The 27,864-nt window shown below is 46.1% G+C and overlaps 1 protein-coding gene across 2 annotated transcripts; it reads right to left on the bottom strand.

Moving 5' to 3' along the window:
* Positions 1-1,738: 1,738 nt before the first annotated feature.
* On the bottom strand, positions 1,739-23,532 carry ACAD9 (acyl-CoA dehydrogenase family member 9). 2 transcript variants are annotated; one of them, XM_080929556.1, is made up of 18 exons: positions 23,266-23,532; positions 19,328-19,421; positions 18,201-18,302; positions 17,407-17,513; positions 16,581-16,681; positions 15,808-15,886; positions 14,704-14,878; positions 13,159-13,232; positions 11,447-11,522; positions 9,811-9,881; positions 9,545-9,664; positions 7,195-7,323; positions 5,242-5,321; positions 4,453-4,579; positions 4,150-4,227; positions 3,619-3,747; positions 2,937-3,009; positions 1,739-2,292 (listed from the first exon to the last, which is right to left on the bottom strand). In XM_080929556.1, exons 1-18 carry the CDS (start codon positions 23,425-23,427, stop codon positions 2,192-2,194), a joined length of 1,878 nt encoding a protein of 625 aa, XP_080785682.1. In that variant the 5' UTR covers positions 23,428-23,532; the 3' UTR covers positions 1,739-2,191. The 2 variants fall into 2 exon arrangements, with proteins under 2 accessions (XP_080785682.1, XP_080785683.1); XM_080929557.1 differs by lacking the exon at positions 7,195-7,323.
* Positions 23,533-27,864: the final 4,332 nt, after the last annotated feature.

Genomic DNA, 27,864 nt, shown 5'->3' with positions numbered 1-27,864 from the left:
TGAAATTCTTAGGCAAATGCATGTATCTAGAAAATATTCTGAGTGAGGTAACCCAATCACAGAAATACACCCATGGTATGCAATCACTGATACATGGATATTAGCCCAAAAGCTCAAAATATCCAAGATACAATTCACAGACCACATAAAGCTCAAGAAGGACAACTAAAGTGAGGATGCTTCAGTCCTTCTCAGAAGGGGGAACAGAAATATTCTCAGGAGGAAATATGGAGACAAAGTTTGAAGCAGAGACTGAAGTGAGACCATCCAGAGGTTGCCCCACCTGGAGATCCAGCCCATATTCAGTCACCAAACCCAAACAATATTGCAGATGCCAAGAAGTGCATGCTGACAGGAGGCTGGCATAGTTGTCTCCTGAGAGGCTCTGCCAGAGCCTGACAAATACAGAGGCAGATGCTCACAGCCAACCATAGAACTGAGAACAGGGTCCTTAATGGAGGAATTAGAGGAAGAATTGAAGGAGTTGAGGGGTTAGCAATCCCGTAAGAAAAACAATACTAACCAAGCAGAGCTCCCAGAGATTAAGCCACTATCCAAAGAGTAGACATGGATGAACACATGGCTCCAGCTCCACATGTAGCAGAGGATGGCCTTGTTGGGCATCAGTGGGAAGAGAAGCCCTTGGTCCTGCCAAGGTTCAATGCTGCAGTGTAGGGAAATGTCAGGGTGGGGAGGCAGGAGGGCATGGGTGGATGGGTAAACACCCTCATAGAAGCAGGAAGACAGGTGATGGGATAGGGAAAATGGAGGGGAATCCAGGAAAGGGGGTAACATTTCAAATGTAAATAAAATATATCCAATAAAATCAGAAAAGCACTTGCCCTGCCAGCCTGAGAACTGGAGTTCCCAGGAACCACAGAAAGCAGAAGTGAGAACCCACTCCACAGAGCTATTGCCTGATCTCTACACAGCCTGTGGCAGGTATGACCCCTCCCCACGATTTTAAGGAAATAAAGGTAGATTTCCAAAAAACAGAAGAAAAAACAAAGCAAAAAGAAAACAAACAAACAAACAAAAAACCCTGCCAATTCAACATTCTCTAGCTAGCAAAACGTTATAATTAAAGGAAAATTAAGCAAATTCCTTGATAAAAAGAAATTTATGACCACAGGCCAGCTCTGCAGAAGATACTGAATATTTCAGAATAAAGAGAAAAACATATCTCTAAGGCCCCAGGAAAGAATAAACCCTGATACAATAACACTGAGCAAGAGATGAAGTTAAACACTAAAATCAATAAAACGGCAAGCAATGGTGATTCTTAGAGCAAGCAATTAATGTGGAGGGCCTGTGGCCCTCAGGAGGCTACAAAGAATAAGGACTACTGGGTATCAGCTCTCAGTGGGACAGACACATCAACTCCCTTCAAGAGAACACGGTTTAAAAGAGGGCAAAAAAGATCCACACAGGAGAGCAAGCCAGCAAGGTAACATTGTCACACGGCACTAATTGGACACAGTAAGAATGTTAGGATGTCAGAAAGAAGGGAGGAGTGAGGGTAGATATGACCAAGACACGTCATTTCATGTTCAAAACTATGAAAGAATAAACAAAGAACATCTAGAAAAATAAAAGAAGCATCTAACCAGCCCCTTGGGGTGACCCAAACAACGTAAGTGAAGGAACAGGACAATCCCAACTTGAAAATACCCAAGAAGAAATTTTATTGTTACAACCCCTCAGTCATGAACTGAAGAACATAAAGTCTAAATGGGAAATAAACTGTGATATTATATATCTTTGTTAAATGATTCCTGACATGGAAACAATCTCAGTGAGCGGTATACATCTAACTTCCCACGTGTCTCTTCAATACATGGTTTAGAAGGAATAGCTGCCCAAATCTTAGTTCACTGTGAGCCTTGTGTCTTCAAGATGGGCCCATGTCCACTGAGATGTATCACTGCAGGCACACACAGGAGCCATCAGCAATTTGGCTGTTTTTCTTTCTTTCTTCAACAGTTTGGTCAGTACTTCCTTCCTTACAGGAGATGGGATCCCTCTAGATACAGGGCCTACAGGTCAAAACCTAACCATTGCTTTTTTCCAGAGAAGAAAGGGTTTAGTGTATGTAAACGACATACAGCCCACACAGACGACCCCAAGGTTTCTGTCTTCTGAAGAGGCTCGATTATGTTAACCTGGGCTAGGCAGGTACACGGTTCCAGACTCAGGATGTCCTGTCCAGAGGGTGGGCACAGACATAGGCTCGCTTCTCAAGGATCTGTTGAGACACTTTCTTAATCTGATCATCCAGGTTTTCTGGAGCATCTGTAAGAGGAGAAAGGTGATCCTTTTGCAATATGGTAGTACAAACAGATCTGGGAAGTATGTTTTTACCCAGGACAGTTCTCCATTGGGATACTGTACCCAAGGATACTCTCCTTTAGGCCCTCAGGTCCTATGTGGGAAGACCCTTCTTGGTAAGTGGCTCATAAACTCTTTCATTACTTTCTACCATGTATCAGTGTGGCAGGCCAGTAGAGCAGCTGGGCTGTTCTATAGCCACAGGGTATTATTACGTCTTCAGTCAGGATTTTAATGGCCCTCTCTACCACAGCCAGCAACAGGGCTAAGGCTCTTCAGAATGCCATTTTAAGGAGACCCTGGCTATATTTCAAAACGTGGACAAGCAGTTAAGACAAGCTGAACTAAAGAAGCCATGTTTCCCAGGGCCTAGATTTTTAGAGAAGCTGCCCCATCACCTATACGGCACACTGCAGTCCCGTAACCCATTTTATCCAGGGCCTGTGGCTAAAGAGACAGGTATTATGACTGTCTCCTTCTTTTAGGGCATCACCTGAACAGACACCAGCATACCCAGTTCGCGGGCAGCAGCGGGAGGAACAGAGCACCAGCTGCTCGCTGCGAACATGGCTGCACTGGTGCTTACTTTCCTGCGTGCCCCCACTTACACTTGTCCAGCTGAGACAGGCTGAAGAGATTCTGGAAGTAAGCTTCCACACAGAACATGTTGGCCAACAGAACCTAGAGAAGCAAAGTCAGACAGGATGGCAACTCAGAACTCTGAAGCGGACTCTGAACTCTGAACTCTATGAAGCCCAGCCCACTGCTTGTCCACAATCACATCTTAGGGAAAAGAGCCTGGCTCAGAAGTTACACAGCAAATGCATGCTGACCAGCAACAAGCTACTCAGGATCCGAGACTGCTCCCTTTTCTGTCAAGTGGACATCCATGTCAAGAGCCTGGTGAGCAGGAATTGTTAGTGACTAATCTGCTTCCTCCAGCACGGTGAGAAAAGTGGAGTGTAGACAATGAGGGGGGATGGGCTCGTCTCTCACCTGTCTGTCTCCTATAGGAGTAAAGGCACGAGTCATACCCAGGGGCAGCACCAACATGGCCATATCGCGGCAAAGTCATCCAACCATCTCTGCAACTACCATTTGGCACTGGAGACCCTGACTCATTTCTCTTGTGCATGACTCTGCAACACGCCACATCACCCACCTGCTCCCTTAATGCCAGTCTTCATCAAAGCACAGTGTGATTAAGGGAGTGCTCCAGTAGCCACGACCCTTACACAGCTCACGGTGGCTCTGCTCAGTATTTCCTGTGCAGGGCCATGCAACACTTACCTCATGATCATGATTCCTGAGCCCAATTCTGATGGAGCGACTGGCCCTCGACAGCACAGCAGTCATGCCATACAGGTTGATGAGGATGTTGGCTACTCGCTTCAAAACCAGCTGTTCCTCTACAATGTTCTGAGGGCAGAGGTGCAAAGCGGTGACTGATGATACTTCTCCCTTCTCTATACTTAGGCACATGTCACTTTATATTTAAACAGGTCTCAGAAACCCGTCTGATACCAGAGACTGGTGCTTAATGTACTCAGAGTTGCTCCAGCAAGATTCTACACAGAGATTAACTCCTTGTATTCAGCAGTCTGTGGTTGGAAGGTGCTGAGAACACTTTGAATAATCCACCTAGAGGGGTCCCTCTATGAACTGTACTGGCTAGCAATCCCAGCCTCACAGAGGTCAAGATTTCTTGTCTAAGCCTGGTCTCATAGGTGGGCAATGGGCCCGAAGTAGTCCTATGGCTGTTGGTCATGGGATAGTGTGTGTGGGGGAAGCAGTGCCCCATACCTGGTGGGACCCATTTACCTTTCCGAAACGGAGTAGCAGGGTCTCAACAGTCCGGCCAAAGTAATACACATTTTCCTCGAGCTTGTTGGCACTGTCCTATCAGTGAAGGAGACAGACTTAGCATCTCTTCTCTCTGATGTTCCTCTTGACCCACCTAATATTCAGTCTGGAATTCCAAGGAGACAGGGCAGAGATAGAGTGGGGCATCTGAGTATTCCCAACTTTCTGAAGGATCCTGGATGCCAGTCATACCCTTCTGGACTGGGAATACATTTCAGCAGGGTATCCAATGTGGGAAGTACAAGCTGCGGGCATACTTACTCCAAGACTGGGGTGGACAACAGCAAGATTGCCTGAGAGCCCCAGGTCCACAGTTCTGCCCAGCGAGTCCCGAAGCTTCCGACTGATTGTCTCCATGACTGTGGTCACATTGCCACTTTTAAGCTCTCTGCAGGAAGTTCATAGTTTTGTGACTTAAGACCTTCTAGCTGGCTCCCACTGACCAGCAGTTTGGTACCATAGAGCTCTGTGCTCTTTAATGCATACGGACTCCATGCACCGTGGCTTTCTCCTCCTGGCAGAGGACAGCCATTTATTTGTATGGCTAGCATCCAAAGAGTTTAGAAGTCTGCCAAGTCTTATTAGCAGCCTTTACCTGGGCTCCAGCAGGGATGCAACTGCCCCGCCCTGGAATGAGGGCAGAGGGGATAAGGAGGAACAGAGAAGAGAAACTAGTCTCACACTGGTCACATTAATGAGACACCTCTCATTTCTGAGCTTTTGGATGTCTCAGCAGTCTAGCCAAAGTAATAAACATTTCCAGGCACCAGTGGGAGAAATGAGTCAGCAGGGGACGGGGAGAAAGAACTTAAGTGTGCCCAGAGGACAGTGAGACTCCAAAGGTAATGAGGACCGCCTGGATAGGTTGCCCTTCCTGTTGCTTCCACATGAAGGGCAAGCTAGAGGCCTGGGTTTCCAGACCTTGTCACCACAACAAAATGCTACTGTCCTTTGTGCTGGCTTTGCAGTGAGCCTTTGTGCAGACTACTCCCCACCCACTGTGACAAGACTGGGCAGCCTTTTCCCCTGACCCCTCCAGAAAGCACATACTTGATCCTCGAGGTCAGGATGCGTCCAGCATGCTGCAGGCCTGTCAGGGCAATGAACAACCGAAGAATCTCATTGGTTCCCTGTGGCCAGAAGTGTGAAGGTCAAAAGCAGTCAACATTGCAGTCTGTGACCGTTTAAGTACAGCCACTGCATACAGGCTGTGGCCAGGTGTTAGGGACCTTACAGGGAAGGAAAATAAGGCTGACAGGCTGGTACGGCCTCCCTTCCCCTGGGACTTCTACCTCTCACAGCCTGTCCTGCCTGGTCCACACCTTTCTCTAGGTCCTAGAATACTCATTAAATGAAACCAGATTTTTCTGGGTGATAAAGATATGATGCCCAGGACACAGAAAGCATAGCTCTCTTTTAGATCAGAATCCCCAGACACTGTCGACAGCTCAGCAGCCGTAGCTGGAAGCTCCTCAGGGAACCCCTCCACCCACTCCCGCTACAGACACAGACACTGCTTCTCAATGTAAGAGTAGTAAGTAGTACTCTACAGGACTCCTAGACTTCTAATACAATTTTACTATAGCACTGGCCTAGGCTTGACAGTCAGAACCATCCTGTAGTTAGTTTGACTGGTACCAAGGAGAGAGGTTTGCCTTGGCAGCAATGCTGGGTGTGGAGGCTCTGAATAAAGTGTGTCTCTCATATCATAACTTTCCCAAGCTTCTGAGAACTATGGCCCTGAGAGCAGACCTTGCTTGACCACACCACCCTGTCAGGATCTAGAGAAATCTGGGTCTCTCCCTATAGGAAGGACCAATAGAGGGCAGCCCCCAAACAAAATAGCTTAGACATGCCTTGCTCTTGAAAAAGCTAACCCTTCTGCTACTAGGTTGTGGCTGGCTGAAAAGGCTGGGACCAAAACACCAAAAAGACCTTCCATTGGAGCCGACAAGAGTCTAAGGATTCTCCCCATTGCTAGACCACACTGCAGCTCAAATCCTCTTCCTGTCTAAGTGTCAAACTCTCATGACCCTGGTGACACTGTCAAGACTTAAGCATCTTGCTTGTCCCTTCCTCCAGGTGGGAGCACTGCACAACCACAATAATCCTGGATCAAAAACTTCCCATGGCTTCCAAAATCCAAGACCACCCAAGGCCCAGCTCTTCTGTCTTTCCCATTCAACCTCCATGGTCCAACTCCCTTATCCAAATTATGAGCAGGGCAACTGATGTGTCCACAAATGCTTCCTTATTCCTTGTTTAACTAGTGCTAACCATAAAGTCTTGTCTGGGTTCAGTTTGCCTATCTGCCACACAAACTGCCCTGCCCCACGGCAGCTTTCAGTCAAAGGTCATCAAGTTCATCCTGAGACACGAGCTCCCTTTGGGAGATATTCCCATCTTTTATGCTACCATGTCTCCATGTGTCCTCCAGGAAGTCAGGCCCCACATGGCAACCCCAAGTGTTTCTGGTCCCAACCCCCTCCGTACATGCTATACTCCAACTCAACTGACCCCTGCAGATTTATAAATTTATGGAGGAAATAATTAGAAAATAAAGTCAGGGGTGAGTGAGCCTTCTGTGTACAGTTGAACTACTTCAGTTTGCTGACAATGACGTTATAACCTGGAGAGTATGAGATGAGAGCAGAGCAGGAGCTGGGACTGGGCGCTGGGCCTCCCACAGATGGGTCCAGGTCTGCCCAGCCAGAATTTTAGCCCAGGCAAAACACAGCAGTCATTGGGAAGCTAAAGGCTCAGTGAAAAGGGCCTTTGGAGTGTGACTTGGGGAGACTGGTCTCTCTAGTCTAAACACCCTCTACAAAGCAAGGGAACATTGATATATTATGAAGAGGGTCTAACCAGAGGATACAGCCTGCACTACATCACTGCAGGGCATTTCTAGACACTCAGCAGCCTCTCTTGGGACTAGGAAGACTGGGGAGTGGGGTGTACAGGGGGTAAGAGACATCACAAAGTGAGTGTACAGGGAACACTCACCTCAAAGATTAGGAGAATGCGGGCATCGCGTAACATGCGCTCATAGGGGTAGTCCTTCATGTAGCCGGAGCCCCCAAGGATCTGCAGAGCCTCGCTCACACACTGCCAGGCAGCCTCAGAGCTAAACACCTGCCACAGACCCAGATAAGATTAAACCCCGAGGGAGGTGCTCCACAACCCAGTCACTCCCTCCTAAGAGTGAGACCTAAGCTATGGGGAGCAGCTGCCCAGGATGCAGTTGGAGGATGACCTTAGAAATGAGGGGTTCCAGAGGAACTTCCCAGGTAAGCACAGGCAGGAGAGAATACTCCAGCCTGGGCGCTGCATCCAACATGACTGGTCATGCCTCTCATGCCGATGCCTAGGCTTTCTTATCACCTAGACTTCCCCTCTTGCCATTCTCATGCGTCTCATCTCACTCTCATGACCACTGTCACTGAGCATCCTATGGATAATGACACTCAGATCTAGGGCTAGCATGTGAGCCGATGGTCAGCTCTTGGGCATCAGTCAGTAGCTGGAAGGTACTAGAACATGAGAATGAAATGAATCTCGCCCAGCACACAGCTGTCCCTCTTCCTAAGCTTAAGCAGGGCCCTCATGGATTCTCCACAGCCCATCTTTGTAGGCTGTCACATCTTCCAGCACTTCTCTTCAGAGTTCAAGAGGTTAAAGTGGTTGTCGTCTGTATTACAGCTTTTAATAAAGACCCTTGTTCAGCCCCACCTCCTAGCCATTCCCATTCCTTTAAGTCAGCCACCAATTCCTAGAAACAATTTCTACACAAGACCTGGACTCAGTGGCACTCAGTACCAAGCAACCTACAGCCTAAGATCCTGTCCTAAGATCCAGAGAGGGCCAGAGAAACTTAAGGCACGGAACACCTACCCAACAAAGACAAGGCCTGACAGATGGCAACACCTACAATCACTTCAGTCATAACTACAGATGCCTAGACACCAGAGCAAAAAGGCAAACATTAAGAGCCAAAACAGAATGTCTCCAGAACCCAGTGTCCTTACAGCAGGAAACCCTGAGAAATTCTAATATAGCTGAAGCATAAGGAAGCCATGAGTACTCCATACTGCGCAATATCCAGGTTACTGACTGTTAATAAGACGGGGAGTTTCTGGACAACGTGAAGGAAGTAAGAGACTTTGGAGTTCTCAACCCCAAACAGCCCTACTTTACCACAGCCCTCTCAGAGCTGGGGATGAATGCAGAAGAGTGCTGGAAAGGCTGCAAGAGCCAGAGGTGCCACACGACGTCCAGGAAACAGGTTCTAGTCACAAAAGAACGGATACACATATAAACGCCCCGAGACTATCAGAGCATGCATAAGACCTGCACAAGTTCAACCAGACAAAATGCCAGCATGGAGAAAGGGAAGTAGGCGCAGAGCACCACCCCTGGCTAAGTAGTAGTTGATGGCTGCCAGGAAGGGAAGTCAGTGACTCTGGGCATACTACCCACACTCTAGGGCAAGCCTGATCCAACTGACAGTGATCACCCAGAGAATGGGTCTGGCAGAAAGGTGGCTGCAACGGAGAATGAAGAGGGGAAAAAAAGGCAACGCCACAGAGGTGACAGTGGCAACTGCTGTGTGCCGTGTGTCACTTGTTTAACCCATAGGCATCCACGTAAAACATCAGCACTATATTACCATCCTTTGTTACAGCTCAGAGGTGAACCTAGGAGAATCAGTGTGGTAAAGCATCGGTCACCTTGAGAAGGCACGGTCTGAGGAAGACCAGGAACAAGGATATAAACTTGGGACTGGACTGGACTCAAAGGTTATTTCAGACCATTTCTTACTTGCAATGTTCTAGAACATTAAGCTAAAACAGCCAACACGTAGGCAACTCAGGACATGCTTAAAAGTCAACTTAGACCTTTTATAGACCAGGGAGATCAGAATTTTGCAACCAGTGATGTCTTTTTACCTCATTAAACATGTTCTAAAAGAAAGTTCTGACCAAGAAGACCATATACTCTGGAAAAAAAAAAAAAAAAAAAAAAAAGGTATTCCTTCCCAGAAGAGTCCAGCTAATTCACATGGATATAAAGTTTTGATGTCTGTGTTTTCTACAGTAGGATCAATCAGAAAAAAAAAAAAAAAGGACACACAATCCATACAGGGGAGAAGTGAGCTGTCCTGTAAACTCACACAGTGTGTTCCATTCTGAATCCCTTCCCCTGGCTTTACCCTAGGGCCCTGCTGGCCCAGAGAGCTTCACAGGTACAAATCACAAGGTCAAAGGCCATCCACTAACAAAAGGAAGGTGGCTGACAATGCCATAGGTTGCATCAGAAAGGATGTTCTCCCTCCACGCTCTAGCGGCTGGATTACCTTCACCATGGCTGCCTCGATGGAGCAGTCAGGATATCCCGGTTGGTCTAGCATCCCAGAAGTGAGGTAAGCCATACTCTCCATTACATATGCCTTCTGAGCCATGAGCGCAAACTTTTCCTGAAATGTTTAGAAAAAAACGAAATCAAGAAGCCATTTGCATGTGCATCAACAGTGCCATCTTCCCATTCCCTGGTCCACAGGCGCAGTACACACACAGAACCGAAAGCCTCTCCCCACCCAAAGCAAACCAAAGTGTACAATACCTGAATCAAACCAAATTCACTGAGATTCTTATTGAATTGTTTCCTCGTACAGGCATACTCAGCTGTCAGTTCTAAAGAAGAACAGAGTTGTCAAAACTAACAAAACTGGTTTTTGGTTACTGGAAAATTATTTCCTAAGGGCAACATGATGACTCTTCAGCACCCAGAAGGAACTATGAGTTTTGTCTCTGAAAATAGAAGCCCTGAAGAAATAGAAATAGAAAATAGAACTCTGAAGCCAGAGTTCCCACTGGGTGGTGGTGGAATTCTCAGGCTCATAGGGCCCACAGGCAGCAGGCTAGGTTAAGAACACAGAGTGATGAGTCAGTTGTGAGGGTGTGGAAGGAAAGACTCTACCTCCCTTTACAGTACCCACCTCATGGGAATACTGGGAAGGTAAAGAGGTGGAAGGCTGGAGGCATCTGGCACAAAGCCAGGCGCACACAGAATCCAAGTAAGCTGTGGGAGTGGGCCACAGATACTCAACTGCAGCAAGAGGGGTGTCTGTGCATCAAAGCCCCGGCTGAGGTCTCACATTGTACTTGGCTGGGTCTAAGTGCCCCAGAGAGACACCCAGCTCCAGCTCTCTAACTCTAGCTCTGCCTGCAACTTGTTTTCCAAATACTTCCTCTGGTGTGATCCAGCTGCTGTTTGTCTCATTTGTTCCTATGCCCCCATGTTTCTAGATGGTGAGAGCCTCACTGATGAGAGCCACAGAGCATGTTGAAAGGAGCCTGAGCCTAGCAGGCAGGTTTACCTTTACGTCATGATACCTGTATAAATGGCCACTCTCTCTGGACCTTAGTTTCTCTACTAATCCAACAGAGGGAAGACCCAACCGTGTGCCTGCGTTGTAAACACCAGCAGTCACAAAAGCCACAGGGCAGGTTATGCTTCCAACACTTTATAGACCAGAGCCATGTCCAAGGAGCCCTGGGGCTCTAGTGAGACTAGAGCTAATGTTTTCTTATTGCCCCACTCATGGAATAAAGTTCACCACACAGCCATATTTGTCATGGACAGAGCAGCAACCCTTTATGCTCTGACTAGTGTGTATATAAAGCAGAGGGTGTTGAAATACACAGTCTCTGGGGAAGGAATAGATTTGGTCTAGATGCTAACTTGAGCCGTCTGTCCAAGTGGTGTAGCTCGGACTTGCCCACCCAGCAGGAATAGCACAGACATTCTCGGTATGCAGCAGGTGCTGCAGAGGGCTCCTGCTCCTGACGTCCTTACTGTACAGGTTAATCTTCGGTGTCAACCTGAATGGCTTTAGAGTCATGAGTCTCCATACTAGAAGACACCTCTGGGCATGTCTGTGAGGAGTCTCCAGAGATGTTTAACTGAGGAGGGAAGAGCCACCCTGAATATAGGCTGTGTGAGCCCACAAGCTGAGGTTCAGACTAATGAAAGAGGAGAAAGCCATGGGAGACCAACACTGACTCTTTCTGCTTCCTGATTCACACACAGTGTGGCATCGTCCCCATATCCTAGCAGCCATAGCTACAGATGCCTTCTAGCTGCACTTGCCAAGCTGGTGCATGCATTCAAACTGGGAACCAAAACTAGCCCTCCCTCCCTAAAGCCGTCTTGTAAAGTTTGGTCACGGTGACGAGTTAGCTAACTGCACGCATACCGATCAGCTTCTTGAGCATCCCAGCCACAGCACTGCCCATGCTGAATCGCCCACTGTTGAGGATGTTCATGGCTACCTGTAGGGAGGGTGGAAAAGGTAGAGAGGCACTGAAGGAGGCTGAAAGAGACAGCCATACCACAGTTTTCATGAACGCAAAGGCAAGTGTGTACAAATTCCATGCCAGCATGCAGGCCGAGGTTGGTCCCCTGCCTGTGTTCAGACAGAAGCAGGCAGTTCTAACCCTTGAACTGGGTGGCCTAGGCACTGTTGTGCATTTCCATCAACATCATGGCCTCTGACTGCAAGTCACTGCTCATACTCTAAATGCGCCTTGTCAACACTCCTTGTCCAGGTGAAGGAACAGAAACTGAGACAGAGCTAAGTGTGCGGTGAGCAGCAAGAACACTGTAGCTGGACTTCAGGACCAGCACACACACTGTAGAGATGCAGCAGTGGTGGTTCAGCGAGGTGCAGTGACTTTCCCAGACTACAGCCAGCACACAGCTGGCAGGCAAGCCTGTATACAGAGGCGGTCCTAGTGACTGCTCTGCCAGCCTGTGCTCCTTCCATCCCTGTGTTCTGACCCAGTACAGCGAACAGCTGGGAGGCACACAGGTTCACAGCTCCAGTTCCGTGCTGTGCTACCTCATCCAGAGTCACAGGGCTTCTCCTCACCACCAGAGAGCCCAACTGAAGAAACTGAGGGAAGCCTCAGGCTTAATTTTAAAAATGGACAACATCACAAGTGTCGGTGAAGATGTAGAACCTCATACACTACAACCACCGTGGAAAGAGTTCTTCAAGATTCTATTACAGGCTGGCAATTCTATGACCACATTTACATTCAAACAGATTGAGAACATACTTTTCAAACAAAAATCTGAAGATGAAAGTCACAACTCTGTTATTGACACTAGCCCCAGAGTGACAATTTAGCCTAATGAGTACGTGGTTTATCCACACAGGACATCATCTACTCATTGAAAGGATGAGATACTGACTCATGCTGTGACACGGATGATGGCTAGAGAATATGATGTGAAAGCAGCAGGTGACAAAATACACATCATCCACAAACGCGGGGAAGGAATGAAGTCAGCAGTTGCCAAGCACGGGGCAGAACAGGCAGCACGCACTTCTGCAGTCAGAAGTGATGACGGCACCGAAGACAGTATATTAAGAATGATGGGAATGTGCTTAAGTTAAGTGTCACACAAACTATTTCTCAGTAACATAAATCTGGGGCTGGAGAGATGGCTCAGCAGTTATGGCCATTTGCTGCTCTTCCAGAGGACTCAGGGTGCTCCTAGCACCTGTACAGTGGCTCACAAAGAGCCTGTAAGTTCAGCTCCAGAGGGTCAGATGCCTTCTTCTGGACTCTGCAGGTACCAGGCACACACGCAATTCACATACATAAATTTAGACAACCACACATATACATAAAATAGAAAGAAATAAATCTGGTTGAATCGGGTGGCATATGTACTTAATCCCAGGATTTTGGGGGGAGGGGGCAGATGGGTCTCTGTCTGGCCAGTGTGGTCTACATAGTAAGTTCCAGGCCAGCCACAACTACTTAGTAAGACTCAGAAAAATAAATCTTTTATGCCTAAGACCAAGCTACACAAGGCCACAGGTAAAGCACAGACTAGCCTGCTAATGAGACTCATGTGAAATGGCGCAGCACTTACATGAGACTGCCTGCAGCTTACCTTAAAGCCACCTCCAACTTCTCCAAGGACATTTTCCACAGGCACTCTGGTATTTTCAAAATGGACTTCACATGCTAAAACACAATAAAGATTGTGACAAACAAACGGGAACTGCTGTGCTCTGGCTAGCACATTCATTTAGCGTCCTAAAGAACATCGAAGAGAGGCCATGCTCCTCTTCGGAGCCTTCACGGAGCTCGTTCTTTGACCAGGAAGACACACCATAAATGAAATAAACACCTAAGTACAGAGACGGGTGGAGCTGAAGGGAGGCTGTCAGTTTTTGAAAGGCCATGACAGACTCCTCTAAGGTAACATTCAACAGAAGCTGAAAGGACCAAAATAGCCAAAGACGGAAAAGCAAATGGACAGTACCAGCATTTCCTCGGACCTTAGAACCAATGGGATTCCTTTTAACAGAGCCATACTCATGTACTATAGAGCAGCATCTCCAGCTTAGGGTAGGGTGTTATCAGATGGGATGTGAGCAATCTGACACAACAACCTAAACCCAATTCACCAACATCCTTCAGGCTGAAGCAGGCATCCCCAAACCATAAGAAATAAAATTCCACTGCTGTAAGCTAAATCCGACTGACAGAGATACTGTAGCCAGGGACCTCCAGCCATTGTCAGTATGAGTGAGACAATGAGAAAGCAAGGTACCCAGAATGAGGCAGGGACTGAACAGTGCCCTTTGCACAACATTCCCTGTAGCACTGACTGGATGTTGTAATACACAAACAATGCAAGTTCATGCTGAACCAGAGACAGAGACAGGGTTTAAGAGACAGCTGGGCCAAGTGTGATAACCTGTGGGGGTGGAATGCCATGAAACACGATCTCCCTGTCTGCTAGTCATATTTAAGGGTTGGGAAGTGGGCTAGAGGATCTGGTCGTTCTTACAAAGAATACTAGGTATGGGGCACACCTGCCTTCCTCTTTGACTTCATCTCATATTCATGAACCATCTTTTGGGGCCCTGCATGCTGCTGGGACACCAGCCTCCCAGCTGTCAGCAGGTAAATGACACTGCTGAACGTTCAGCTGCAAAGACACGGGTGTGTAGCTGGGGACCCTGACATGCCACTCTACACCAAGACACTAGTATAACAACACTATGGCCTGACTGTGTGACCTGAGGGAACAAACAGGACACCAGCTTCTACTGAAGCAAGAGCTGACCAAGCAATGAAAGGTAGGTCTGGCCAGTAGGAAGAAAGGAAAGAGATTCCAGGAAAGAAAGCTGTGGTGGCCTGTCATAGGATGTGTGCCCAAGACAGCTGTGGTTGTGTGATATGCACTCCTGCTCCTTCTGAGCCTGGGATTTCAGCTGCCCTCACTCACCTGAAGAAACAGCACTGACCTGCGCCAAGGAGCATGGATTGTAACTGCATTCTTAATTTGGTGTTGCTAATGTGCTAAACTAAAACCATGAGCAATCAAGTGCCCTTTCACCTTCGGAGCAGGTCATAGTGGACAGGGGCCCATCTTTCAAGTCTCTCTGCCACACTCATGCACAAACACATCTGCCACACTACTTACTGTTGGAGCCTCGAATGCCTAATTTATCTTCAGGTTTCCCATTAGTGATTCCACCGAAGTCTCTTTCTACTATGAATGCGGTCATTTTGTCTTTTGTTGAACCATCAGAATCAACCACTTCAGTTTTTGCAAACACAGTAAAAATATTAGCCAGTCCTCCATTGGTGATCCAAACCTGAGGAAAAAATAAAAGATCCTTGGCGATCCCTCAGCTCTAACCAACACTGACCGGCAGAGTGCTCGACATCAGGCTGGACATGGTGAATCTCCACACCAGCCAAGCCAGTGTGAAAGAACACAGGGGCATGACTGAGTCTCTGCGGAGCAGGGATGATCCAGGAAGCAAGTGCTTGGGAAGGCATGGAGACCAGCTGATGATCTACCACGGCCTCTGAGCATCTGCACCAGGCAGCTCCCCTCACTACCAGGCCCTGACAGATCAAAGTGATAGATTTCCTATCACTGCTTCACAAATACAAATGCACAGACTTTGTAGACCATGTTTACTCATCAACTAAACAAGTGAAAATGGGGCATGAGGGAAAGAGAGGGAACTCGAAGGACCACAATGGATGGCAATTACTTACTTCCTGATTCAAGCAAAACAAACCGATCAAGGGCAAAGAGTAGGTGAGCAGGGAAAGCTGAACGGTAGCTGTAGGTCAGACATTTTTCCCCCATCTGCTAATGGTGTGTGGTGTTCTATCTTTAATCAACCCTTGATACCATCCAGAGGGGTGAGGTCAACCGACACACTACCAGCCATGAGCAGCTAAGTCCCCCAGCTGGGAGCCTGGGCTGTGCAAGTGCCCTGACTACAATCTGCCTTTGGGATCTGGTGGGACAGAAATTGAAAATAAATACACAAAAGCAGCTGTGTGCAGAATCACAGACTGTGAAGGAAAGACCGCAAGCTCCAACGCTGCCTCTGCCACTTGAGGGACTTGGGTCAGCCACCAGCCGCTCTGTTCTGCCCCAGGCTGTTCTGATAGGAGTGCCACACACAGTGTGACTTATGGATCTCTGGGTCTGACGTGCAGAAGACAGACACAGAGACAATGAAGACTGACTAAACTTGACAGAGCAATGAGGTCTTGGCTGTACCTTGGAGCCATTGAGGACAAAGTACTTCTTATCTTCACTTAACGTAGCTCTGGTCTGGATGGAGGCAGCATCACTCCCACTGCAAAGAGCAAGACTGGGGGTAAGCTTAGAATGGGTCTGAGGGCTTGAATATAAGATGGCCCTTAAATACTGAGTCAGACAAAAACCAAGTCTGTTCATGTCAACTGGGATGCTTGAACTAGGGAAGTGGCCCGAATCTGGAAGCAGATGGGCACATCCAGTAAGACGTGTAAGATCTGTGTGACTAACAAGGGAAAAGTGGTAGTGAACAGCCTGGCCTGAACCCAGCATGAGAACATGGGCTCCCCAAAGCTTATCAAGAGTTTCTGGGTATGGTTAGGCCACAACACGAAGAAGCCTGTTCCAGATTTTCAAACACAGGGAAGCAAGATTAAACAAGGTGCTAGTTGGACTTGCATCAGAATCGGAGTCTTGTCCAGGCCTGCCTCATCCTTGCCATGTGACCGAACTAATTACTACTTCACTGCACCTCAGCTCTCACCACCCACCCCATGTGCTCTGGGAGACCGACAGAAGTTTGAATTCGCCCGAGTGTCAGGAGGCCTGTGAGCCACAGACACTGACTTAGCAGATGCTGTAGGACTGTCATCTGTACATCTCAATGGGTCAGAGATAAGATAATTATCCCATCAATAGGTGCTGATTCTCCGAGGCTTCAGAGATGAAGATATACAAACCGGGTACTCCACACAAGGTGCTGAGTATATACACCACATTTTGAGGAGACAGACCTGGATGGCTCTGTTAGGCAGAAGGCTGCGATGTGTTCCCCAGACGACAGTTTGGGCAGATACTTGGCCTTCTGTTTCTCATTGCCGAACAAGATAATCCCCTAAATGAAACACACAGACCAAATGAAGATGAGGGTGAGATGTATTTACGAGGCAGCCCCTTCAGTTGACAATTATTCACTTCTCTCAAGAGAAGACAGGGTGAGTTCAGAGCCAGCAGCCTCAGACAGAACTTAGGAGGCCAACCTGCTGAGGGAAGACCCACTACCTTACACAGGGGGTAGACACAGTGGTAGCTCCGAAGTCTACATCTAGGATTGCCATCCCTGGCTATTCCAGCGCAGTCCTGGGTGCCCTCGGGTTAGAGGATTCTTCTCTGAGTCTCCACCTCATCACTCATAAGCTAAGGACCTCTCCCGTATGGACAGGTTGGTTTGAATGACAGAATGTGAATACAGGGGGTCCAAGAACTATATGCAGTATAGTCACGCACATTTCAAAGCTGTGCTCCTCAACCCCAACCCCCTGTTGCTAAGTAACTACAGTCTGGATACATAATCCTGGGCTGCAAAGCTGGATGTTGAATCCAATTAGCTGTCTTTCACCTGTGTACAGCAGAGATGTACACATCTAATGGGAAAACCTTGAGGACTGTGTGCCTTTGAAGCTGCCCCACCAAGCTTTAAGTTGAGGGAACAAGTAAGGGATATGGAAAAGACAGGAAGCTCAGGAAAGGATTTCTTTCCAAAGACAGCACTAACCTTTGTCTCAAATCCAACTGCAGACTTCATCCAGGAAGCTCCAAATACAACTTCAGACAACTCACCTTGAGGCCAATGGCCTGGTGTGCTGCCAGGGTCACTGTGATAGACGCATCCATGCTGATGATCTCCCCAAGCCGAGCATACATGGTGTTGGAGAGGCCCAGGCCACCTAAGACAGAGAGACAAGTCTAGCTGCTTCTTTCAACTGAGGAAAAGGGATTCATTTTATTTTTCTAATTTCAAAGCCACAGTAGTTCTTTGTTTTTTTTTTTTTTTTTTTTTTTAATTAACAATACACAGAATGGCACAATGAAACTGTCACCTATTATCTTATTCTGAGCACTTTTGTGCACACCTTCCAGACTTCTTCGAGGCAAGGAAACATTCACGAAGCTGAACTGTTAATACAGACATCTACACAGACAGCAGGTTACGAAGTTGCCAATCCCTTGTTCTAGAAAGACATTCACAACCCATACAGCACCAGGTGATGGCTTTTCTGCTGTGGCACTGAACACTTGGGACAGAGTGTTCATCTCACACTGTGCAAGCTGCCCTCCAGATCTGGTTCTGCTATGGACTTATTCTGTGCACTTGAGGGTCCACCTTCTGCTGTAGCAGGAGGCTATACTTTAGTATCTGGCAACACAAACAGGAAAGGAGCTGAAAGGCCAAGGAAATCTCCCACTTGCTGCAGCAATGGCATCATTTCAGTACGGCAGGAAAGCCCAAATGACACATCTGGAAGACTGCATTTCAAGAGCACTGTTCCTAAACAAGAAGGCCTTTATGCATACACGGGAAGCACTTGCTGAAGAGCTACACCACCAGGTGAGCGGCCACTGCTCTAACTTACCATATTCCTCTGGGACCTGTATGCCAAAAAGTCCCAGGCTCTTCAACTTCTCTAAGGTGTCAACTGGAATTTTCCCCTCCTGGTCAATTTTTCGTGAGTCCACTGACAAAAAACAAGTTATCTTGATTAAGCAAGCAAAAACAAATAAGATATGTTCATATAAATAAAAGTATACAGAATGGTCTTTGTATAGCATACTAGCATCACTAGTAGAAAATGTCTAAAACCTGAAGTTGTTTAGTCAGGTTCACTCGGCATGTTGCTTTATGTAATTTAAGTATGTAAGAACTGTATGTTTAAGTGACTGGTGATAAGGAGGTCTTTCTCCTGATGTAGGTGCTGGTCACCAGGCTCATGTAAAGTAGCAGTGTATCATGTACTTCAATGATGCAGATTCCTGGAGACATGCTATCTATGATGGCTCATCTCGTCAACTGAATCTGGACTGGTAAGAACCAAGCCTCTGGTGTGCCTTGGAGGGTATGCTTAAGACAGCATGAGAATCCTCACTGCCTCACTGTCTCTGCATCTTCATGACTGTACACACACAACGGCACTGTATGAGAACACACACACATATGCACCAGTACACATGAAGCTTTGTGAACTCTGAGTGAAGTCAGCTGGCTTGTACTGATAGCAATGTCCCGCTTGTGAGGTTAGGTGAGTTATCTAAGATGTTACCACTGTAACAAGCCAGAAAAGCACACAGTCCTGAGAAAATGCCAGGCTACAGATCGCGAATGGCTCTTAAAGCGCCCAGTACAAAGAACCAGACATAACCCTTAGAAACATGTATGTCCTCTCATACAGCCTTTGCCATGGTATGTGATTAACAAGTTTGAACTATCTATCCTCAGCCATTTTCTTCTTTTCTAGTTACACACTTTATTATGTCTTTTTCAAGTTTTAGTCTGCTGCAATATAGAACCATTTAAAAGAGGCTGCGTACCACAACCTAGTGTCTTTTAACTAAGCAGAAATGAAATGACTCCTGAAGGTTCCACTATGAGCAGAAATGGTGTGTAACTTACTAACGACACTACGAGCTTCCTCTGTCTACAGTACTTCCAATGTATGCAGCCAATTACTCCTGGAATAGAGCAATGAGGGAAAACCATACATACCTTCTTCAGTAAAGAATTTTTCCAACGGTCCCACAAACTGATTGATTTCACTGAGTTCGTCTTGACTAACCTCTGGAAATGGGAAAACTCCTTTCTAAAAACAGAAAATATGTATGACAAATTTAATTTTCAGCAACTACTCACTGTAATATTTATCAAAGAAGAAAGGGGGGGAGGGATGTGTTTCATGCTACATCTGATCCTAAGAAGGAGGCAGAAAGATGACTTCACACAAAACCTCAGGCCTCATGTCTAAGATGCTATTTATTTCTGTTTTCCTCCCCATGTAGGTGCACTGAATCCTAACAACAGCTTCCTTCTCAATAGCAAGTGGTAGAGTGTGTCCCATAACAAAGATCTCCTCCAACTGCTAGTGTGAAGGTATCAGATTCCAGCGGTACTTCCACTTCCTCACCCACTTGTGCAGCTCACATTTCCTCAGGTCCTTCTGAGACCTATAGGAGACAGTAGATATGAGGGTCTTCATTACAATGAATATCAGTCTTCATGTGAGCTCAAATGTTCCCAACGGTAAGAATATATTCCAATCATCCCGTGTGCCCCTCTTTGGGCAGTTGTTTCTTGTGTTGTGGATGCTGGCTTCCTGTACTGAGCATGTGCGGTAGCAGGGTCAAAGGACAAGAATTCAACCTGAGTCTAGAGCAACTCATATACCCTTTTTCAGTGTGGTTTGTCCTATATAATCCTGTTCATCAGAGAAAGCAGCGATGAGGGTCAGGAAGGACATACTTAGGTCCTGGAGCATGAAGTAACCATGCCTGTGTAAGATTCCAGCTCTTCTCATGGCCACTCTCTTTTCCTGCAGAATGACTTAGCTTCTAATCACTAGTAGCCAACTCGCCAGGATCCCCTGCTGGCCTTTGAAACCATCCCATATAGCTTGAGGACCTATGGCCCTCCGAGTTCTAGCTACTCCTCTAGTTGCTTGGGATAGGATGTATATTTGGAGCCACAGCTGCTGAACAGGGACAGATCACACGGTTCCAGGCTCAGGAGCTCCCCTATCTCCTTGGTTCCTCTCATCAAGGGGAGCCATCAATTGTCACCTGTCCTATTACTCTCTTTCTTGACTTCTCTACATTAGCAACGTTTCAAAATCTATTTGCTCCTCTCTGGCCCAAGGACAAGAGGTTCATGTGTCCCTAACCAAAAGAGATAGGTGACTTAAAAGAATATGCTGCTGTCCACCAGCACTCAACTCAGACTAAAGGGAAACACTCTGGGCCTCTTAGAACAAGGCTGTCCACTTTGCAGAGAGGAAGAGCTCACACCACCCCCCGACTCCATCACCTCCACAACCTCTCTGGTCACCTAGTCTGGGTCAAATGGCTGTGTAAGAGGAAGGTAATGTTGATCCCAGTGAGCAAACTAGGCAAGAACAGACAACCTGGCAAACAGCTGGTATTCAGACATATTTAAAGGGTAAAAGCTTCAGGGGCCCAGGCACAGTGAGACACCTTTAATTCCAGCACTTGGAAGGCAAAGGCAAGTGGACTCGTATGAGTTCAAGCTAGCCTTGGTCTACATAGCAAGTTCCAGGCCAGCCAAGACCACAACATCACCACCCAGACTCAAAGGTATAATAACCCAAATACAATCTTCCAAAACAGAACAAAACCCAACAAAACTAAAACAAAAAATATCAGGGAAGATGCTGGGGGCTAGAAGGAAAATAGCCTGTAGTTAAAAGTGACAAAAACTGAATGAGGCACAGCATGGGTGAGGAGTGTAATATCAATTAGCATCTTTCAAGCTGATAAAGCAACAGAACTTGTTATTCAAGTAATTCTACTGCAGAAGCCAATTACATAAGCCAAGGGGCTATAACTAACTGTGCTAATGCTGCACAAACCTCACCCACTCAACCTCCCACTTGCCCCTGTGGCAGCCTCACGTCCAACTAAATGTATATGTCAGCCACGGGCATGGATAACTGGGATACTCTCTCCCTCAGACTCTTGGGTACCACTGCCACTGTCCTAATCAGGACCCAGAAATGCTCTGAGAGCTGGTGTTTGTCCAATCCAGAAAGTAGCAGTGAAGTTAAAAGGAGTCAGATCTGAATATAACTTGAAAATAGACACAGATTTACTTACTATAGGATTCAGTTTGACGATGAGAATAAGAAGAATCACAGGTGTCACTGGAGAATGTATTGATACAGTTGAACCACAGAGTGGCCACTATCTATGGTAAATAGGCTGCTGGGAGAAGCAGTACTGGGTGAGTGGGATCCAGAAGATTTATCATATGGGCTTATTAAAGAAGCTTGTTAGACATCTAAGGAGATGTGGGGAGTAGAACGACAGACAGAAGTCTGGAGGGAAGGGAAGAACTCAGGTTGAAAAATAAATCTGATTCGTAAGAACAGAGGTGTCATTCAAAGCTGGGACATTGAATTAGGTCATTAAGATGCTGGTTATAACACAAAAAAGAGGCCCACAGGCCTGAACTGCAGAAAACGTCTGCATTGCGAGGTGTGCACACAATTGCAGTCTAGCTCTCGGGAAGTCAGGAAGGCAGAGGCAGAAGGATCATGAGTCCCAGCGAGTCTGTCTCAACAGCAGCAATCGACAAAACTGCCACCTCCACATTAACAAAAGGAGAGGGAGGGGGAGGAGGACAAGGACACTCCCTCTGACTTCAACTGTGCTACCAGAGACACTGGCCAAGGTCTACAGGTTGAGAAACCAAGAAACTAACAAAGGAGAAAATGTTTTGTTTTGTTTTTTTTTTTTTCAGAAACCTGAGGACTAAAGTCTTACAAACATTAAGTACTTATCTACATTAGCTACCAATGATGGGTGGGGGCAGGAATAGGAAGGAGAAGAGATTACTTGGATTTGGCAATGTGGAGACTACTGGCCACTGGGCCAAAGCCTGAGGGCACAAGTTCAGGATGCAGAGTTATCCTCAAATAGTGAGAAAGTTGGGTTCTGCTCACCAGGTCAGCCTTCACTAGGGAGGGATAGCTCACGACAGGAGTAGAAAGTAGATGACATCAGGGAGGACAGCTGACCATTGGGATTCTCAGTAACCTACAGAGCTGTAAAACTGGAAGCAATGCTGGCGGGTGATGAAGGGCAGATTTAAAGACTGAAGGGGATAAATGGTGGCTGCTCTCTTCCTCCTGCCTTCGAAAGGCACAAGAAACCAAGGCACAGCACCCTCAGCCCCAAGATGTGGGGAAAATGGTTCCCACACTGCAAAGTTGTAGCTTTGAACTTTGCACCAGGGCAGCCACACTTAGCCCAAGTCTTGACTTCTGCTTTAATGAAGTCATTCAGATAATATGAGAAAACTGTTCTAAAGAGAATATACCTAAAGAGTCAAGTTCATTAAAAGCCTTCTCACTCTTAATGTGATAGGTGCATTATGGCCTCTGAGGGTGCTTCCAAGTGGGTTGTGGAGCTCTGAAAAGAAAAAGGAACCTTGGAGTGAGTCTCGGAGCTGAAGGGAGGCTACAGAGAAGCGGCACAAATTGAGCTGTTTCGAAATCATAATGTGAATAAAAATAATACATTATGGAAGAAAAAGAATCTTATTTCCTGCCGGCACAGAAGGATGTCTTCATAATCACCTCTTCAATGGTTCCCCAAACTTCCCTGACAAGAAACAGCTGAAAAAGCAAATGTGATGGAGCACTGTAAACCTAAATTCTGGCGACTGAAGGAGGAGAACCACGGATTCAAGGCATGTCTGGCTACAGAGTGAATCCAGAGATAGAGGTTGGGCTACTACTTAATGAGACCCTGCCTCAAAACAAAAACCACTGTGACACTACTTAAGCCATATTTCCGAGCTCAGCCTCTCAGTGGTTTGCCCTTTAAGGACTTAGATAACGTTCCATCCAACTCCGGCCAGGTAGCAACGATAGGTGGGATCAGAGAACACGGGCAGCCTGGACTTGCCTATACCTGCTGGATGTTGCCCAGGAAGAGCTCCTTGGCGAACGAGCGTCTCTGCAGACTGGTGTGCAGCGAGCGGCGCCTCGCCGAGAAGACCCTCAGCGCCCGGGAAGCTCGCGCCGCAGCGGCCGCCGCAGTGGCTCCACGCGAAAACAGAACACAAGCAGACATGCTGTTCTCGACTACAGATTTCAAGTCACTGGCCGCACCACCGCGCCTCCTAATGACGCAAATCACTCGCGACCGAGGAGCCTTCACCTAGCAGGGTATCCAAGGTCTCTCCCTGCGGAGCTCCGCAACCGGAAGCTAGCTCGCACTTCCTGATGACGCACGGGCTGCGCCGCCTGCTGTTGACCCCTGAGCACATCTGGAAGAAACCTTGAACGAGGCTGTAGGACAGGTCGTTCTGGAATGTGTGTAATAAATGCCTCCCACGCCAAGCATTGCTGTATATAATGACTGAGTATGTAATTTAGAAATTTAGAAATTGTCATTTTACTCATCCGAACAGGCTAGGGTGTGTGTGTGTGTGTGTGTGTGTGTGTGTGTGTGTGTTCTTTCATGTTATACTTTTGCCAGTGAGGAAACGAAAATATTCAGAAGTTGCAAAACCTGGGCTCCCAAAACATGGCCATTGAGCTTGTGTGCTATTCTCCCAACATCCTCTAAGTAGCTGAATAAACTTTAGCAAATAAACCTAGAAGCACAACTTTTGTTATTCTCACCTCACTAAATACAGGACTTAGAATATTGCTTAATGGGTATAACAAAACGACAAGGGCCCCATTTTGCTAACCCACGTCTACTTAGTTCTCTTAAATATGTGAGTGGGGTGGAATTTTGTATTCGAGATTGCAGGAAACACTAAGGGCATAGTGTCATTTCCTCAATCGGTCACTGCCTGTGTTGTGCACCAGCTAATCTGGCCCCACTGGCCACAGACATTAGACACTCGCTTTCTCCACCACTCTCTGGGCAAGACACTTCCCTCCACTCAGTGTCCTTCCCTTTGAAACTATAAACACCATGTTTGGTTGGTTGGTTGTTTTTTTTAAAAATGAATCGTGTGTTGAGGATGACGAGGCAGGGCCTAGTCTGTCTGGCCCAGCTCTTACCTCAGGGTTTATTCATTTGTCTGTTGTCTTTGTTTCTAAGTAGGTTACCCTCAGGGAATCAGTGTGTCATCAACCATTGCAAGATGATTGCTTCAGAAAACACATGCAGTCTTAACATAGGAAGTATTTATTCCCCGCTGAAGAATACACAAGCAACTTCCCCGACTACGTAGCCCACCCAGAACCTCACTATTCTTTTCCTTTTCTGCACAAAAAAAGCAAGTAAGAACAGTTAGCAAGAAGTGAAACTTCAGAAACCAAAAAGCAACGTTAATATGTTTAGGGACTTTCCCAAGTCCTGACTTGGACTAGGTCTTTGATGAATTAGGTCTTTGTTCCCACTTTGGCAGGTCAGGACCTATGTACTGAGTTCTAAGATCAGAATGGTGGCTCTAACATTGCATCAGTTGAGTGAAGGTTTCTGGGGCTCTTAAGTCCACATTTTATTTGTAGGAGCCAAGGAACTACTTACTCTAACCTAGACTGAATCTTAGTAGACTGCCTATTAAAAATATTTGTTTCTTTGTTTGTTTATGTGAGAGAACAGACATGCTGTGAAGACCAGAAGATAACTTCTCAGGGAATGAACCCTGATCTGCAGGCTTAGTGGCAAGCAACTTCACTCATTAAGCCATGGTGCTAGCCCACAGACTGCCTCTTTAAAAATTGACATCCCTACTGTAGCCTCTGTTCCAATGATTTGAGATCTCCAGGTGGCCCAGGAGGCCTTATGCCAGTGTAATCAGCCAGTGTTGCTTTTCTTTATAAGAGTTGCCTTGACCACGATGTCTCTTCACAGCAACAGAACACTAACTAAGACACCTAGTGTAGTGGAAACTTCCTAAAATATGTGAAAGTGAATCTGCCTGTCCCTAAAAAAAAAATTCTTCGCTCTACATTTCTTGAGCAGCATGGGAAGAGAATGAAGAATCCTTTACAGAAATCTTCAACAGAGGTTTTGGTTTTGTTTGTTTTCAGATGGGCTCAAAATGGAGCCCTTGCTGGTGTGTAACTCACTGTGTAGACTAGGCTGGTGTCTGACACAGCAACACATTTACTTTCCTTTATTGCTGGAATCTCTGTGATCAGTACTGAGATACTGAGGAGAATGGAAAGAGAAGTGTCACTTTCCCTGGTGGACTGAAGCCAAGTTAGCACCTCACAGGCTTCATTTCTGAGTCCCGTTTGCAGTTTGATTTTATACTCTAAAACCACAAGGTGGCGCCAGCAGGCAAGGAAGTGGGATTTTCCAGACAGGCACACACCTGCCGGTTAGCTTTTTACTTTAAGGCACAAGTTACAGTGGATAGGTGTAAGTTTTTGTGGTCAGGCTCCTGAAGTCAAGAACTGCCTTGAGGCTTTGGCTTTTCAGTTGCCTTGGCCCTCATCCAGAATAAGAGTTAGAGGGTTGAGGTTAGGGTTTAGGTAGATTAAAGTCAGGGTTACGTTTAAAGGCTAGAGAGTTGCAGTTAGAGGATTGTGGGGGATACGGTTAGGTTAGGATCGGGGCCTGGATTATAGTTTGGGTTAGACATGGGCTAGGGAGGTTTTAGAGTTAGGGTTAGGATAAGGGTATTGGGGAGAGGCTTAGCGTTTAGGATCTAGTTTAAGGTTTCTACTAACAGAAACATCAGCTCCTGTATGTACAATGAATAGCTTTCATGAAGACCTAATTATTTGAAACTGTAATATAAAGTTTATCAACAGACATTGACTGAGTCCAGTATACATTCATGGAGTCAAGTGTTTGATTCTAGCGATATTTATCAGTCTTAAGAATAACAACCAATTCTGCCCCTTGTGTTAGGGCAGGAATTGTGTGCAGGAGCACATACCACTGCACACAGATGGGACTCATACGGCTTCCTGGGAGAGGCATGGACCTCAAGCTTTTTCTCATAATGTCCAGACAAAAATCATTTCACCATCCTTGTAGCTAGAGGAACTCAGATAGTTCCACTATTTTTCTGTTATCTACAAAGAAAAATCACATTTAAAGGGATAGACACCACATAAAGAAAAAGGGTGTAAAGAAGGAAGCAAGTAGGCATTGCTATCTCAATGCTGAGAAAACAAACTCAAAAATAAAACTAACCAGATGAGATAAAGGACACTTAGTCTGATCAGTGGGAAATTAAACAAGAAGACATTGAAATCCTAAACATTCATATACCAAATTCTAGTGCAAACACATTCATTAAAGACAGATTAATATCAACACATTAATATTGAGCAATTCTAGTATCTCACCTGTTCCAATGGGCAGATAATCTGAACAAAACATAGAGAACTATCATAATTAAATGATACCATGCATCAGATGGGCCTAATAGATGTGTATAGAATATTTTACTCATATTCTACACAGATGCCAACCTAGACTATTATGCACAGCAAAACTCTCAATCACCATAGACAGGGAAAAAAAGATATTTCAAGACAAATCCAAATTTAAACAATTTCTATTTAAAAATTCAGCCCTTCAGAATATACTAGAAGGAAATATCCAACCAAGAAGGATAACTACATCTAAGAAAACACTGGAAATAAGTAATTCCATATCAGCAAAAAACTAGGGGAGTGCACGTGTGTGCACCACCCCACCACCACCACTAACACCACCAACATCAAAACAACAGGAACTAACAACCGCTGTTGATTAATATCTCTCAATATCTGTGGACTCGATTCCCCCAATAAACAGACACAGGCTATCAGAATAGATTAGAAAACAGGATCCATCATTCTACTGGATGCTGAGAACGGAACCTGGGTTCTCTTCAAGTATGCACAACTGTTGAATCATTGTTCCAAGTCCCACTTTATCTTGATTTAGCTTTGGTAAGTTGTATATATCTAGAAATGTATCCTCTTAGATTTTCTAGTTTGATAGAATACAGATTTCTTTTTAACATATATTCTTGCGATTCTCTAAGTTTCCTTCATGCCTAATGTAATGTCTGTCTTTTCATCTCTGATTTCATTAATTTAGATCATATCTTGTAGGTGAATTGCTTCACGTGGAACCATCAAAGAGAGACAGGGTGGAAGTAGCCTTCACTGGCAGGAGCAGCCTCTGAGGACAGAACCCAGAACAATCACACAGCTGCTCTTATTCATTGTTACACAAAAGGCCATTTAGCAAGTCAATTTCTGCATACCAAACCTCTTTCCAGTGCAAAGGCTCTGAAGTTCCCATAGGAAGAGCAACCCAATAAAGCTCTGATTACTTACAAAAGATTACTTCAAAGCCTAGGAACCCTCACTCTGGAGTTCATGCCCTATTCTCTCAGAAAATAACTGAAATACTTGTACAGTAAAAACTCCAAGTCCTCTGAAAAAGAAATTGAAGAAGATATTAGAATATGAAAATGCTCATGGATTAAGACGATATTGTTTAAATAGTTATCCTGCCAGAAGCAATCTTCAGGTTAAACACAATTCCCATAAAAATATGCAATCATCCACAGAAATTAAGAAACAAACTAAATTT

This window comes from Micromys minutus (assembly GCF_963924665.1).
Source record: "Micromys minutus genome assembly, chromosome: 15".
Lineage (NCBI taxonomy): Eukaryota > Metazoa > Chordata > Mammalia > Rodentia > Muridae > Micromys > Micromys minutus.
Note: the sequence above shows the minus strand (reverse complement) of the source record. Positions and strands in the feature narration are given on the sequence as shown.